We start from the raw sequence: 14,444 nt of genomic DNA, 5'->3' as shown, positions 1-14,444 counted from the left end.
TAATAGCAACTAACAAGATAATTGCTTTTCAAAAGGTGACCAATAAATGCTTCCTGCTGACTGGTTGCTATGGGTAACTGCTCCTGGGCAAGCTTAATGCCTTTTAGTACATAATCCCCCCCAAGTCAGGTAAACCACTTGGAAAAAGGTAAGATGGTGGCTACTTTTTTAACGGAAGACACATGATAATATGACATGTTTCTAGGAAAAATTCTATTTTCATTTATATATATAAATATCCCTACTTTCACTTGCTAGGCCTGTGTTAAAAACTTGCATTATATAAAGTTCCTTTGAAAACAATGGGCCAAGATCTGAATGGCTGGCTTCTTCTTCTCTAGACTTTAGGGGCTCAGAAGCAAACACACTACAAAAAAATAATGGTTGAAATATGGATGTATTGTCTTAATTTGAATTTATAGAAATGATTACACATTTACCAGATAAATGGGACTTATAGAGAAAAGTAAATGAGAATTTTTAAAAAACAGAATACTAAAATCTTTATTGATATCTGTCACAGGAGTCCAACACCTCAGCTAACTAAATTATAATAAGGCTTACACTCGTTTGTGGACAGCTTTTTAAATAATTTCAATTTTGTTTTTCTGTGTGTTTTTCTCCACACATGAACTTTGTAACTAATGGGCATAGGTTAACTTTTGTTTAGAATTAGGTTTATTTTGATCTCATGTCAAATAGATTGTGCAATACGTGCAAGGCTAGCTTGGATTACTTTAAAGGACATTGAATAAATGGGTTGCTGGATTTAGAGCAAAGCATGATATCCACTAACACTAACTATTGCCCCAGGGGAAGAAGAATCCACTTATATGTGTTTCTGACACTGAATAAAAAAAATCTGTTCTTACAGATTCATACTGAGATAACAAAGATATGTATGTGCATATAAATTTGCCATTTGCCAAGGTATATATATATACTGTATATATAATTATGTTATTTTGTAGCAAATAGGAAAAGCAAAGTCAAAATTACCCTATTTCCTAAAGAAGATTCCTGTTGTGAATGTATGCATACAAAAGAGAAATATCATTACTAGTACTTGCTAACTCGCCGTTGTGTAAGGGCATGAAGGGAGGGCTTGAAGTTCTTTCATTCTCATTAAAATGGGACCTGTTGAATCAGCAGTTGCTGCAACATGCTTATAGTGTGTCAAAAGTACGCACTCTAGTGTTTTGCAAAGCCTGACACTCACTACCACAGTTTTATATTTAATTTTAGGCTTTTATGGGGTTGAAAAAAAGCCAAAACAAATAGAATAAAAAGTTATAAATAGAGGAATCCTATAATGCAAAATAATAAGTAGGCGCTGTAACCTGCCTCCCTAACACATAGTCTAAAAGACACAATTGTATTTTATAGCCTCAAATATAAGGATAATGGGCAGATATTCTGATCCACTCCTCAGTCCCTGATGGGAATTTAATTGATAATGGGGATTTAATTTATAGTGTATTGGCCTTTCTAATAGGCACGTTAGCCTACTAGAAAATCAAATGGAAAATGATATAGATGTTAAATGAGCAGGCATGGCAGCAGGTCATAGGAGCAATATTGATGCATGAAAGCTTGTAAGGTTTTTGTCAAGGGGTAGAATCAGAAAGCATTGCGAAAAAAATATATGGCTGAATATAATGTTATTATACTGGATTGTCTTATACTGCTTTGTAAACAGCTAATAATAATATAGTAAATACAGATAACTTATTAAGGCTGTAGAAAATATCAAGAGGCTTAACGATTTGAAAGTACAGCTAAGTTAAGCTAAAATTTCAAATAAAGTAAGTCAAATTAAAAGGAAAAAATGGGAACAAATACAAAGGCAGGGATATTCTAAGGGCCTGATTCTAGGGCCTTTAGGATAGATGGTTTATGGCAGTGATCCCCCAAACAGTGGCTCATGAGCAACATGTTGCTCACCACTCCCCTTAAATGTGGCTCCCAGCAGCCTCAAAGTAGGTGCCCATTTTTATATTTCTAGCTTGGAGGCAAGTTTTGGAAGCACAAACACATAGTTTTACTCTAAGCAGGCCAGTGGTTCACATGGGGCCACCAAACAGCCAATCACAGCCCTTATTTGGCATCCCCAAAGACATTTTTTCTTGCTTGTGTGGCTCACCAAAATTTAATAGATCTGAGTGTGGCTCACCAGTAAAAAAGGTTGGGGATCCCTGGTTTATGGTTATATATCCTATGACACAGAAGGGTGATGGCTTTGCCTAAATAGGCTAAACCACACAGACGCTATGCCATTTATATAACAGCCACTTGTGCATGTCAGTCAAAATCAGTCATTTTCTTTCCAGTATAAGGATGACTAAGATGAGTTATTTTTATTATGCCATTGCTGGTGTCACATCTGCTGCAAGGGTAACATCCAGTCTTGAGTGGTGTGGCAGTAAGGAGGAAATGCCAGATTCACTGTTAGGAATATGATCTCTCTCTCTTCTCTTACACTACATTCACAACAACAATTGTCACATTGAGAAATAGGGTAATTCTGACTTACCCTTTTCCCCACTATTTGCTATGTAATTACATCATTCTGGCTGCAACTTTGCAACAATTGCCTTTTTATGTACAAATAGATACTGGGAAGTCTTTTCTACTACTTCATTACTGTACTAATAGTCTATTACCTGTCTTATTTGTGCCAGTATATTCAACCTATGATTTCCAAACTATTCATCCTTTAGTACATACTGTCTGTTTTTACAAATCACACTGGTATTTGTACAATTCACTCTCAGATGATTTCCTAGCCACTGCCTATGCACTTCCTTTGGTGCCAATTTCAAGAGAAGGGGTATACGTTTTTAGTTATTCAGCGTTGCTAAGGGACAATTAAATATTGATGTATTAAATAAACTTTAATTCTTTATAAAGAATATATAATGTTTCCTGGTTGTCTCCCCCAGTGCTGCTTATCTACAAATGTTGCAGTGATTCTTGCACTTTCTTTACATAAAACAGTAAACAAGCCAACAATTTCGGTGATTCACCAAGCCTGGTTGTTGCACTTTTCTCTCTGTATGGTATAGTCCGTACCCTGAGCTAGCTACTGTATCCATGTGGGGTAAACTAAAAATTATCTTAACGATTACATATTGATGTTACCAACCCAGAGGTAAAAATGGGTAACAGAGTTCAGTTCAATCTGTGGATACATTACACCCTGATGATTATTTCAGCTATCAGTTTACATATATACTGCCTGATGCAACAAGAAAAAAAATTGCACAAACGGTGCCAAGCTGTAAATATTGCTGTCTGCTAAATCCAGTCTTTGTAGTGTAGTCTCTGTCTGAGCTTGTGGAGTTTGGCACATTTTATATGAACAGGGGTATGTGCCTGCTGGGTTACATAATCTGGCAGTAAAACAATCCAACTGCCGCATTCAAATGCTTCATGAGATTCCTACGGAGAAGGTTATACTATGGCTTGCAGTCTTTGCACTTTATCCAATTTAAATAAAAATAGTCAGTCAAAAGTGGTTTCTGGTATAGACTTCAGAAGAAATACTGCCCCAAAAGATCATGAACTAATTTATAAAAAGTTTAATGGTTAAAGGTTAATTTTATGACTCCAGTCTAAAATAAAAATGAAGATAAATCTAAAATATGACTTGGTATAAAGAAAATTGTTACCTCACTACACCATCTATACCTAGGGGCACATTTACTAATCCACGAATCCGAATCACGAATGGGAAAAAATCGTATTGGAAACGAAAATTTTGGAAGATCGCAAATATCACGAAAATGCTTACGAAAAAATCGTATTAGTCACGATAATATCGTATTGGCGATCCGAAAGTCACGAAATTTTCGTACCGAACAATTGTAAACAGCGGTAAAACCTTTCCGATTTTTTCGTGCAAACGTCCGAAAAAGTCGTGCGCCGTCCGAAAAAGTCGTGCGGACGCCCGAAAAAATCGGCAAAAATACGCTCGGAGCGTTCGCATGAACGCTCGAGCGTTCGTGCCTTTGTAAATGTGCCCCCTAGACTGTTATTTCTACTTTCTATCTTTATTGAGTTGATCACACTTATACCCACCCTAAATTTCAATATGCTGCATTCTTGAGTTTATTTTGCCATGTCTATGCATCCACATCTAGTTTGACATAGTTGTATTTGGGTTACCATATCTGAATCCAATCTTCACACTCATCCAGGCTTACAATTGCTCAGAACTTTACACAGCCTCCAATACATGGTCTGCCATAACAATAGTCTCACCTGTACCTGGCTTCTAATTTCAATACTCAGTTTGAAATATAGGTAGACACACCTACATGCATACTTTCATTTCCAAATACATACTGTCATGGAGATATCCTATCTGCACCCAGGCAGAACATTGGATTAGTAGTTAGCGCTTGCATATTGATTTCCCTTGGTTTTTTTTATCATTTGAATTTTTTATAGCAATGTGTAATCTTTATTAATTTTTGTGCTTGCACTGAGGAATGTATGTCCTGCTACTGATCTGTCTAGCTGCTTGTCTCAGGTTATTGAATTATAGTTTTCTGTACAACATAGAATGAGAAATAAAGGGCCTATTTAAAATTGCCTGTGTTTTTCATCTTTAAAGGAATACTGACATGCGAAAACATGCTTCTCCAGGATTTAAATCCATTTTTCAAAAATAAAAAAAGATTTTTCTATATTTAATTTAAAAGTTTCACATGGGGCTAGCCTTATTCTTCATTTCCCCATTTCCCAGGGTGCCACAGCCATGTGACCTGTGCTCTGATAAACTTCAGTCACACTTTACTGCTGAGCTGCAAGTTAGAGTAATAGTACCCCCCTCCCAGCAGCCGTTCAGCAGAACAATGGGAAGGAAGGAAGACAGCAGCTCCCAGTAGGTATCAGGATAACACTCAATAGTAAGAAATCCAACTTTGGCTTGGGACTCCTCCAGTAACATGGGAGTAGGAGAAACAATAGGTGATCTGAAAGCAGTTCTAATGTGTAGCGCTGGCTCCTTCTGAAAGCTCTGACTTAGGCACAATGCACTGAGATGGCGCCTACACAACAAGAGTGAATTATTTGCTATGTAAACAGTGTAATTTAGAAATAAAAAGTGCACCTTAAAAAAAAAAAGCTTGCAAATTCAATAATTTTTAGGTGCCAATGTTTTTCCTCGTTCCAAAAACCTGTTAAGGTAAAAGTACGCAAATTGCCAGACTATTTAGGCCTGAAACCCTGCGTTAGTTAGGAAACTCATGCAGGGTTTCCTTAAAGATTGATAATGCTGAAAAGCACAAGCAATCTTGAAGATCAGTGATCCTGTGTTTAAAAGCATTGAACTGCACCTGTCTCTTAAAAAATTGTTTCCCCCACCAAAGGTGTGGGCTAACAGAGCCTGCACTATGGATGGGAGAATCCATAGTATTTTTCAAAGGAAAACCCCCTATTGAGCACTGTGGCACCAGGAGAAAGTTTCAGTGGGGAGCAGACATGTGCATAATGAGCCAGTGCCCCATCTTGCTTGTTATGTGCTTGCATGTGACATAGATCAATTGGCACATCCCTTGATCATGCCTCAAGAGAATTACATGCTCATAATGCACATGCGTTTGGTCCAACATGGCCACCTGTAACGGGAACTCTCTCAAGGTACAGGGGCCAAGGTTATTATAGGTGCACTAGCTAAAGATATATGGGTTTTTTTCATTATTTATTGCTATTATTTTTTGTATTTATTATTGTAATATTTTTTTTTTTATTATTTTAAAAAGTTTGCTCATCACTAACTCTCGTGTGTTGCACATTGCTATTTATACCAAATGCCTTCTGTGATCTTGAATTTAGTGCTTCTTTCTTTAACTAATTACACAGGTATACATATATTTATTATTTTATTCTAATAACTGAATCTCTTTAAATAGATCATTTTTATTAATTGTATAAAAGCAAAAATGCAAATACATACAGAATGCCAAGCAATAGGATTTACCTTTTCCGGCTAGGTTAACCTATGTGAATGACAAACGGATGATCCTATTCCTAGCCAGTGTGTAAAAGGTTAAAATGAAATCTGGATAATTTTGCCAGTCTTAGCAAAACTAAGAAAACAACTGTGTAGAATGGTTTATTTTTATTTAAAAACTTGTTGTGAATGGAATCTATAAAGTATGACATTAAAGTATGAAAAAAGAATCCTAAAACTGCAATTTTAAAAGTCTCCTCTGTTCTCAAAGTCAGACTTCTTTGAGCCACCCAAAGTCTGCTGTCCCTCTGCTCCATATCTGTTTAGGGGAATCATTTTCATTGTCACTGACTTCATGGAGTACCACCTGCTTCGCCAGGTAGCCCAGATAATACCATTGTCATAGCCACTAGTTCCGCTGTCTGCCTCAGTGTATGAACCACCTGCAAGAACAATAGAAGGTATTAGGCCATACATTTATACACAATTTGTATTTCATTTTTCATTCATTTATAAATAGTTGGTTTCTGCATCAAAGGAAATAAAGTACATTAAAGTAGCAAACCTTGAAAAACAGGTTTTTCAAAACCTCTAATTTGTATGGGCTTTCTTTATGTGTAATGGATACAAATAATGATAAATGGGAAGAGAACATTTTTTTGTCAAACCAACATATGCTACAAGAATTTGCTGTTTTTCTATAGTCCTGGCTCTAATCTATGGTGCTGTCAAGTTGGGAAACAGCAGGGGTACACAGGGCTGGTTTGCACCCCCTAATACTGCGCTGTGTACCTCCGCTTTATATTTTATCTGCTGCAGGGTGCACAGCACAGCCATTTCTCCGGGGGGGGGGGGGGGGGGGGGGGAATGTCCCCTAAAGAGTGAAAGGTTTAAAAAAAAAAAAAACCCTTATGATCACCAACAAATTGTGAAACATATTCTCCTGTATACACAATACATTCTGTATTTGCAAGTATTCATATAGCAATATGGCTGGAACCTGCCACACTGCTCACTTTAACTGAGGCACATTATACTATATAGATGAAAGGATCAACAGCTCCTCTAGTGATCATAATTACATGATGCTGTTGCTATAGTTATATAATCCAGAATTACAGAGGACACACAGGTAGTAGGGAGTGTGTACTAAGTGAAAACAAATGTGGGTTCCCAAAAGTGAAAAAGCAAAAATAATAAAAGTTAAAAACGCATAAGTGCTCCAATAGGCACAAAATGCGTTAGGCTTATCTTTTTAACTTTTATTATTTTATCTTTTTTGAATCTGACTTCACACACCCATAGACTGGGGTGCTTTCTGGGTACTTTCCCCTCAGTATACATTGTTATGATTGATATATTAATCTACGCAGCAGCTCAGTTGTCTGTATGCACAACAATTAAGCCTTTTATCAGTACACTTCCCATGACTCCTGCCGACCTTAAGAAGTTTAGGAATGCAAAATGCTTCAAGGTGTAAAGGAAATTTATATCAGATTTGAATAGATTTTTGTAATATTGGGAAATTATCCTTTTTTCAATGATCAGAGAGAAAAAATCAAAATAAAAGTCATAAGGTCCATTAATGTTACCTGATAATCATGCTTTAGTGAATAATTAAACTTGCGCAAAGCCCTTACAACCAGTCACAGTTTTATCATTACAAGTGTTTTAATATCTAAATAGCATATTACCTTGATAGTATTTTCCATTGAGGTGGGCAGCATGGCATCGGTTCATCCACCAACCAGACCCATCTTGCTCAGCACAGTTTCCTTCAAATTTGTCATTATCTCTGTCATAAGTACTGAACTGCATTCCATTGTGAGATGTGAAGAACTTGTCACTTGGATCATCTCCAAAATCAAATCCATCAAAGGCATCGCCAGCATCACCACCAATGAAGTATGCGTAAGTGAAACGATAATTATCCTTTTCTGAACCCACTCTGAATGTGGAATAATCTGCTGTGCTACAGAGAAAAGTATAAAGTACAATCTAAACTTGTTGGAATTGTATTTAGATTAATGTGCAAATATAAGCCTATTTAAACCATATACTGTAAGTGGTAATAGAGAGGATGCAGGGAGAGGAACAGAGAGAAAGAAAAACAAGGGAGACAACAGAAGAGAGAGAAATAAGGAGAGAAAGAAAAGGAGAGCTTCCAGGAGGGAAGATGGGCACCAGGTACGGAAAAAGAATTCAGAAAAAATATTGTAAGTAATGGACAGAATTGGAATTTGCCTGGAGTTTGTGTCAAAAAGAATACAGGAAGAAAAGACTTTACTTGTGGGAATGGAAAATTGGAAAAATAACTGATGGTTTACCTCTTTTGATTACTCCAGTCTTCTAACTCAATCCTCATAACATATGGGATGGCAGATTGGGTGCTTATTAGATGTATTTTTTCATTGCCAAGCCAGAACTCAGTCTTGTCGTTGGGTGACAGATATCCAAAACCTTCTTTATACTGGTTCCAGTTCTTATGGAAATCCACACTGCCATCAAGTCTCTGAGGAAAAGTTAAAAGAAAATGATTAATACTTTTACTATATAAGTCGTTTGTAGCAGGTTTATTAGAAACAGCATTTAAATATGATTAAATAAGAAAGTTTATTTTTTATTATCTATACCAAACACTTACTGAACTCGGGGATAATTCAGTATAGTGAGGATAATGTGATTCAATTGCTTTATAATGTTTTATCATACTGTACATCTTACAGCTATGAAATTCCATAATTAGTTATATATTTATTCATTTATAATTCTATAATTTTTAATAAAATTAGAGATGGAAAAAAAAGTTGCAAAATATGGCTTGCTGAAGAATAAGTATATGATCAGTTTTTATTCTACTGTGTAATACAATATTTTATTTATTTAATAAAATTTATTTAATAAAATTAGAGATGGAAAAAAAAGTTGCAAAATATGGCTTGCTGAAGAATAAGTATATGATCAGTTTTTATTCTACTGTGTAATACAATAAGTTAAACAAATATGAATTTTTCACATATTGCATAATATTATTCAGTCTTATAATTAGGCTTTATCTAATTCCAGCCATGAATGTAATTATTATTATTAACATGATCTATAAAGCACCAACATATTCCACAGTGATATACAATAAATGGGAACAAGAGTTTACAAGAGGGCCCTTCTCTCCTGCTACTAAATTCCATAAAAGGTCCAGCCCAGACTACACTTTGGTGGAAGAACTCTCATAAGACCAGAGTAACACTTAGCAGACATTTGCAATAAAGGTCTGCTTCAACATCCTGGACCCCAAACTATAACTATGAACCTATCATTTTTCTAGCCATTTGGCAGCAATTGACTGTGGCACATTACATACCTATTGGCTGTGGCACATTATATACCTTCTGTCAGGGAAACACTACTAGGAGGTTGTACAACAAACGGGTATAAAAGATGGCACTCACTAATCTGATATTTGCTAGAAGGAAAATCTAGAACCATTTTGGTAACTTTTTTTCTGGAATTTAAATACCATTAAAACATTTCCTGCTCTGTTGTAACTATGGAGAGAAAAATTATATCTACATATAATATAATGGTACACCCTAAGTTACCCTAAGCAGCTCTACATACTCAATCATTTTAAAAATTAGCACTAGCGCAATTTTGGTGACACTCATGCAGTGATTCACATCATTTTGATTACTGTATCACTGTACACCACAGTTGTAAAAGGAGAGTTTTATATGTCCATTTACTTTATAAACTTTTAGGTAGGAACTTACCCTTTGAAAAACTGTCCATGCACTGCCTGATGGTTCAATTTCACAGTACACCAGGAACTGCTGCTTGGCTTTTAGAGGTTTTATGTAGTAGAGACCGCTAACCCTTGCACCCTTGTTAGCAACTTCTTGACAGTCTGTAAAAAATCCAAAATTTTGCTATCAATATTTTTTTCTTTTAGTTTCAAGTTTTCAATTTAACATCATATATTGGTTTATAGTTATATTAAATACATTACATGTTTGTATGTACTTAATATAACAGTTTTTCAAGCACTCTCCTGCATATGATACATATGTACCTATGTACATAATATCAGGGCTGTATTTATATATAATACACAAGAGCCACGAATAACCTATTAATTATATCCTTATAAATGACTCACTGAAGCTTGTGTATTATAATATGTTATGTGCCCCCTGTTGTAAAATATTAAGATATTAAAAGTCACCTCAAAGTTCCATGACCTTTATTAAAACACTTGGCCTATGGCCTCATCCTTTTTTATGGTGACTTATTATATCCTCATATTTTACAATAGGGGGTTCATTACTCACTATATACACACCGGTGGGACCACGGCTTCACTCCATCTAAATACAAATGCAGGCAGAGAGGAGCAGCCTTTCCTTTATGTATATATTAATTTGTAATATTCATAACTTAATTGCATGTTATTTTTCCACTTCCTCTGTACTTAATAATGAGATATGAGCTGGCTTTAAAAATAAAACATGCTGTGCTATCTTACATTTTGAATGTTAAACAATCCTTTTTTCAAATTTTACCTTTTCCTGTGAATTCCTGTATTTGAACTGTATCTCGACAAGGCTGCTGGCATTGTAATTCCAGATTTGCTATTTTCTGTTTAAGCAGGAAAATCTTATTTTGATTTGAAGAATATACTTCTTGCAGGTATCTGTGGACACAGTAAGAATTTTGAGTTTATCTACCAATCGTTACCTAATCCAACCTTCAAATCAACCTTAATGTTATCATTTAAACATAAAATAAACCCATTATGGTTATCCACCCACCAATATGGATTTATGCAGCTTATTTTGCATCAAGTACAAGCTACTGTTTTATTATTACAGAACATTTGTTTTGTCACCAATATGGATTCATACAGCTAAGTTAGGAACAAGTACAAGCTACTGTTTTATTATTACATAGAACATTTGTTTTGTCACCAATATGGATTCATACAGCTAAGTTAGGAACAAGCACAAGCTACTGTTTTATTATTACATAGAACATTTGTTTTGTCACCAATATGGATTCATACAGCTAAGTTAGGAACAAGTACAAGCTACTGTTTTATTATTACAGAAAAAAGAGAAAATCTTTTTAAAAATGGGAGATGGCCTTCCAGTAATTTGGAACTTTTCTGATACTTGGTTTCTGGATAAGGGATCCCATACCACTCAAATGCAATATTAACGGTAAACTGCACAAAGCTGCCCCAGCACAAAAAACCTTGACAGGCATCTGCTGTCTTGCAGTCTGATCCAGTGTTATCTATGAACTGCTTGTGTTTGTAAGTAACAATAACAGTACAAAGTAAATGTGAAATACCTACTGTATATTTTCTTCATACTGGACAATAGTTTTTTCATATCTTGTAATTTCATCCAACATGTTTTTGGATTTTTGAGTCACAGGATCTATGGCTAATATAAATAGATGACAAACATAAATAAAAGTTCCAAAGGGCAAACAAACAGTAAAAAATATTTATTTAGAGCAGAAATGCTAAACATGTGTGCACCAGCTTCAGAAGAACTACAAATCTGAGCTAAGGATGCTGGAAACTACAATTTACAACAGCCGGGGTCCTACAAGCTTATCAACCCTGCGGCTATGTTACATATGAGGCATATATCATACACACTGAGAGATATTCCTTACTAGGTGTCGATGTCACAGGTTTTTGCCCAGATCCGATTACATGATCTACTATTATGGTAGTTTCACTTGTGGAATTATTGATTTGAACTAAAAGGTTTTCAAGGTACTGCAAGTCTGTATCAACATTTTCTTGGTATTTGTTTAAGAAATCAGAAATGCCACAGGTTGTAGGACAGTACTCTCCCTGAAACATAAGGAAAAGCATGTATTTATTATTTCAACAAAAATCAGTCTATAGGACTTCTTTAATAATGATGGGGTTTTGTTAACTTACAAAACGTTCATCCAAGATGCAGCAGTTGTCTGTGTTTGGTAAAATATTCTGTAGGAAAAAAAGGAATAGGCTGTTTAATAGTTAATATAATGTTCTGTAGGCAACAAATTCTCTTCATAGTGTATCTAGTTATGTTACCTGTAAAACATACAGATAGAAGGCACTGTATTTTCTTATCCAGCTCACCCACACTCAGTAGAGAAAAGGAGAAACAGCTTGTGCCGGAAGTTAAACTATTGCTGTGGTCCATATTTAATTGACTTGTATATAAAATATCTAACATGCATATTCTGAGTAATAAGGCAAACATATAGAACCCTCCTTATTAAGATAATTATATATATTTAGCGTATCTTACCCTTATGATAAAATAATGACTTTTGAAATGAAATGAGATAAATACATTAAGAACATTTTACAAAGGCTCTTTAAAATAAGCAGTCAAAATGCATCATTTAATATTATTATCTGCTATTTATATAGTGCCAACCCATTTCACACAGCACTTTACAGAGAGTATACATCATTCACACACACTATGGGCAATTTAATCACAAGCCAATCAACCTGTCTTCATTTATTTGGATATTTGATTATCAAATAAATATATTAAACTAAAAACATGTGGTTCAGGCAAATTATGGCTATTACCTATCTTTCTGACCTTGCGTAGAATCTTAAATCTGTTTGTAAGTATATGCTGAGATACTTATACTCACACCAAAGGCACTAGACAAGAGGGCTAAGGACTGGAGGAGCAGTAATCCTTGCTTGTGTAATCTGGTCATTATGGCAGGTCCAATGTCCCCTGCACCTTCTTGATTAAAAAATTTGAAATGAAGCAAAACTTGCAGGTTCCTGCAGTTTTATGTGCTCACAGGTAGCACAAGAAATAGTGGTCAGGAGTTGCTCAAAGGTAAACAAAAAGGGCAGCAGGGGAGGTTCTACAGAGGCGGTGACCCTCAGCAGCAAAGAACATATGACACATTGAACATAAGAGGGAACATTAACTCTTTTCTGTCTGGAGTGAGATGTGGACCAAACTGGGTACCTAGCCGATTATCTCCTGTGCTCTGCGTGTTCTATATATCCAGACTGTTATTTGTTTATAGCTGAAACTAAGGAAATGCTTACCAGGACTTTTGGAAATACCCCTGAAGTCAGGCAAGGAGAAGTGGCCCAGTGCAATGTAAGAACACTGGCAATGCAGGTTAAAATTACCTGAAGCCCTCTAGTTGAACAGCAGATTATTGAAAGGTCATGTTTTATGTCACAGTTTGGTGACATAAAACAAGAAATATCACTGTTTTTACTATTCAATTTAAATTTTTTTTGTGAAAAGAAGTGATATTACTGAGCTTTTATTACTAGGGCTTTCTCATAGATCTGCTTGTAGATTATTTTATGGTGCAAGGGCTCCCTCTTGGGGTGGTGTTTAACGGAAATACCTGCCCTTCTCCCAAAATAAACCCTTTTTGGAAACACCTACTCTGATGGTTCTAAATACTGGTATAGACTTGTGATTATAATCTTATAATATAGAGTTTAGTCATTTCCCTATGGGACCAAATGGTAAATGATATCCTTATAAACAGTGCTTAGTGATGTCATCACTTATAATGAGAGCTTAGTGATGTAAAACGTGTATATTATAATAAATAAAGTCCCCCCTGTAAAATATGAGGAAATTAGAAGTCACCTCTGCGTTACATGACCTGCATAAAAGCACTTGACCTTTGGGTACTTTATTCACCAAATTTCAAGCTTTGTCTATTAGTATTTTCACATGGGAAAGTTAACCAGCCATTCTTTCCAACCTATATGATTACAGAGCACATGGAAATGTTTTTGAAAGGGCTAACAAAAGGAACATTGTAAATGAAACTGAAAATGAACCCAATAACTGTCATTCTAAAATCACGAACCAACAGGGGTGTGGCCTGAGTGGGTTAGGTCCAATTAGACAAGCGATTTATTTAAATTGGGGCTCTTGTATTTGACAGTACCCACTCCTCAGGCTGGGTAGGCAGTGGACTTATAACATAGGGTTAAGTTGTATGCAGATTCATGACTTCTGGTGGTAGCCTGGCATAGGACCCTTTATGTAATTGCTAGAAATGGGCACTCCAGCAAAATATAATAAGGAGCACAAAACACTTTTATTGGTGTAATATGCCAGTGTTTGTACCAGGCTTGGTAGAGTGAACAACTAGGTCACATACATGCCTTTTGCTAATTTGCTGCAGGGGTCTGCAGGAGCTGTATTTTTATTATAGCAAAAAAGGGAGTTGTGCTCACCATCTGAAACCATTAGACAGGGGTGCAATGAGGCTGTGACCACACAATTTATAATAGACAGCAACAAGAGGTCCTCTGCACTCACCCATTATCTATCTATCTATCTATCTATAAATATATATTTAGGACATTAAGTCAATCTGGACAGCTACCAAGAAATGTCCTCCCAAAACAAGGATTGTTTGTCCATATTTTGAAAAATACTTCAAGCTGGCCAACTATGTCAGAGTC

At 35.7% G+C, this 14,444-nt stretch overlaps 1 protein-coding gene across 1 annotated transcript; it reads right to left on the bottom strand.

The window, feature by feature from the left end:
- Window positions 1-5,909: 5,909 nt before the first annotated feature.
- On the bottom strand, window positions 5,910-12,794 carry fgg (fibrinogen gamma chain). Its single transcript, XM_002933478.5, has 9 exons — window positions 12,635-12,794; window positions 11,916-11,963; window positions 11,642-11,825; window positions 11,313-11,403; window positions 10,519-10,649; window positions 9,730-9,863; window positions 8,287-8,471; window positions 7,654-7,931; window positions 5,910-6,402 (listed from the first exon to the last, which is right to left on the bottom strand). The coding sequence occupies exons 1-9, from the start codon at window positions 12,701-12,703 to the stop codon at window positions 6,206-6,208; spliced, it is 1,317 nt and encodes a 438-aa protein (XP_002933524.1). The 5' UTR covers window positions 12,704-12,794; the 3' UTR covers window positions 5,910-6,205.
- Between the last annotated feature and the right edge of the window lie 1,650 nt (window positions 12,795-14,444).

The sequence above is a fragment of the Xenopus tropicalis genome, chromosome 1 (genome assembly GCF_000004195.4).
Source record: "Xenopus tropicalis strain Nigerian chromosome 1, UCB_Xtro_10.0, whole genome shotgun sequence".
NCBI classification, from domain to species: Eukaryota; Metazoa; Chordata; class Amphibia; order Anura; family Pipidae; genus Xenopus; species Xenopus tropicalis.
This window is presented reverse-complemented; position numbering and strand designations above follow the sequence as displayed.